Genomic DNA, 1844 nt, shown 5'->3' on the forward strand with positions numbered 1-1844 from the left:
GTGTGTGTGTGTGTGTGTGTGTGTGTGTGTGTGTGTGTGTGTGTGTGTGTGTGTGTGTGTGTAATCATCTTAATGTGTTTTCCCTGTAGGAGGCAGAATGTGGCTTTGTGATGATGCTGATGGCGATATACTGGGTGACGGAGGTGATTCCACTGTCCATGACCGCCATGCTCCCCGCCATTCTCTTCCCCCTCTTTGGCATCATGTCGTCCTCCAATGTGAGTCCTTCTGTTAGCAATCACAGTTACACAGGACAAAGTGTTGATGCGTTGAGAGTTGTTATTCTTTATGAATGCACAGCAGCAGATGTGTTGCTCTGGTTCTGGTTCTGCCTTCAGGTGAGTGTCAACATTTGACACTCACCTGAAGTTTTCAGCATATTCCTGCTTCTTTTCCAATTTGCTTGTCCCTCGTGTGATCTTAAAAATCCTAAAACGGCCCTCTTCTTCCATCCATCCATCCATATGCGATAGATGGATGGATGTTCCCAGGCAAGCTGAGCAACATCATCTCTCCAGTGTGGCCTGGGCCTGCCCTAGGGCCTCCTTCCGGTGCTACACGCCCAGAACACCTCACCCAGTAGGGGCCCAGGATGCATTCTAATCAGAGGCCCGAGCCACCTCAAGTAGCTCCTTTTGAGATGGAGGACTAGGAGTTTTACTCTGAACCCCTCTCAAATGACTGAACTCCTCACCCTATCTCTAAGGGAGATGCCAACCACTCTTTGGAGAAAGTAAATTTTGCCGTTTGTATCCACAGTCTTCTTTGTTTGGTCACTATCCAGAACTTGTGACCATAGGTAGCTTGTGTACTCACCTCTCTCCTTAATATGAATGACCAGTACAGCATCTGCATCACTACAGACAGTCCCTCAATCTCTCACTCCCCTCTCGCCCCACTCATTAACAAGACCCTGTGATAGTTAAACTCTTCCACCTGGGGCAGCAAGTCACCCCTAATCCGGAGTGAGCACGCCACCCTTTTTGGATTCTCATTTCTGCCACTTGGCTGCAAACTGGTCCAGTGCTCCAGTGTGAGCTGGAGGCCACCAACTGATGAAGCCAGCAGAGCCACGTCATCTTCGGTCTGCCAATCCCAGTTCTCCATCCAATGTTCCAAGGTATGTCAACCAAGAGAGCTCTACAACATCTGAAGCTTTTAGGAACACAGAGTGAATCTCATCCACCTCAGAAGCCTCTAAAACAAGCCAGTGTGTCTCAACCTCATGCACTATGTCAGGCTCCTTCATCACCAGAGAGGTCATGTTCCATGTCCCCATACCCAACCTCGAAAGCCAACGATCAGACTGCAAGGGTCTCCACCCCTGACTGATGCCTGACACACATTGCAAGTGACCAGCATGGCACCTCCTGCGTCTACAGCAGAGCAGGCCTTGTTCTTATTTGCAAATAAATGTTTTTATTCTTGGACACTTGGACTCTTCTTTATGCTCATCCAATTATTATCTTTTTAAAGTTGTATTTTTAATTGGTTTATCTGTTACTTGTTAACTCCCTGTATAACATATTCATTGGAGACAAACTCAAATTTGAAAATGGCCTTAAATTTTTACTCCTCTTCCTCAATTACTCTATAGCAGCTCTCTGTTCTAAAATCCCTTTTCTCCTCTAGGTGGCAAAGGAGTATTTTAATAACTTCCACTTCCTGCTTGTGGGTGTTGTCTGCCTCGCCACGTCCATCGAGAAGTGGGGCCTCCACCGCAGAGTCGCCCTGAGGCTCGTCACCTTGGTGGGGGTCAACCCTGCTTGGTGAGCATCTTCGTTCTCTGCTGTTGGATTCAAATTTTGTATTTCTTCGAGATTTAAGTGTGAAGGCTCCTTTGT

General features: G+C 47.3%; 1 protein-coding gene across 1 annotated transcript in view; it reads left to right on the forward strand.

Moving 5' to 3' along the window:
• LOC102214463 (solute carrier family 13 member 1-like) overlaps positions 1-1844 on the forward strand; it is a 13159-nt gene that overhangs the window by 1273 nt on the left and 10042 nt on the right. Inside the window, exons 4-5 of the mRNA XM_005748296.1 lie at positions 90-218; positions 1633-1764. Of these exons, the coding sequence (XP_005748353.1) occupies positions 90-218; positions 1633-1764 (261 nt within the window). The remainder of the gene's footprint in view (positions 1-89; positions 219-1632; positions 1765-1844) is intronic.

The sequence above is a fragment of the Pundamilia nyererei genome, unplaced genomic scaffold, assembly GCF_000239375.1.
Source record: "Pundamilia nyererei isolate P.nyererei 1_Seehausen unplaced genomic scaffold, PunNye1.0 scaffold00218, whole genome shotgun sequence".
Classification (NCBI taxonomy): Eukaryota; Metazoa; Chordata; class Actinopteri; order Cichliformes; family Cichlidae; genus Pundamilia; species Pundamilia nyererei.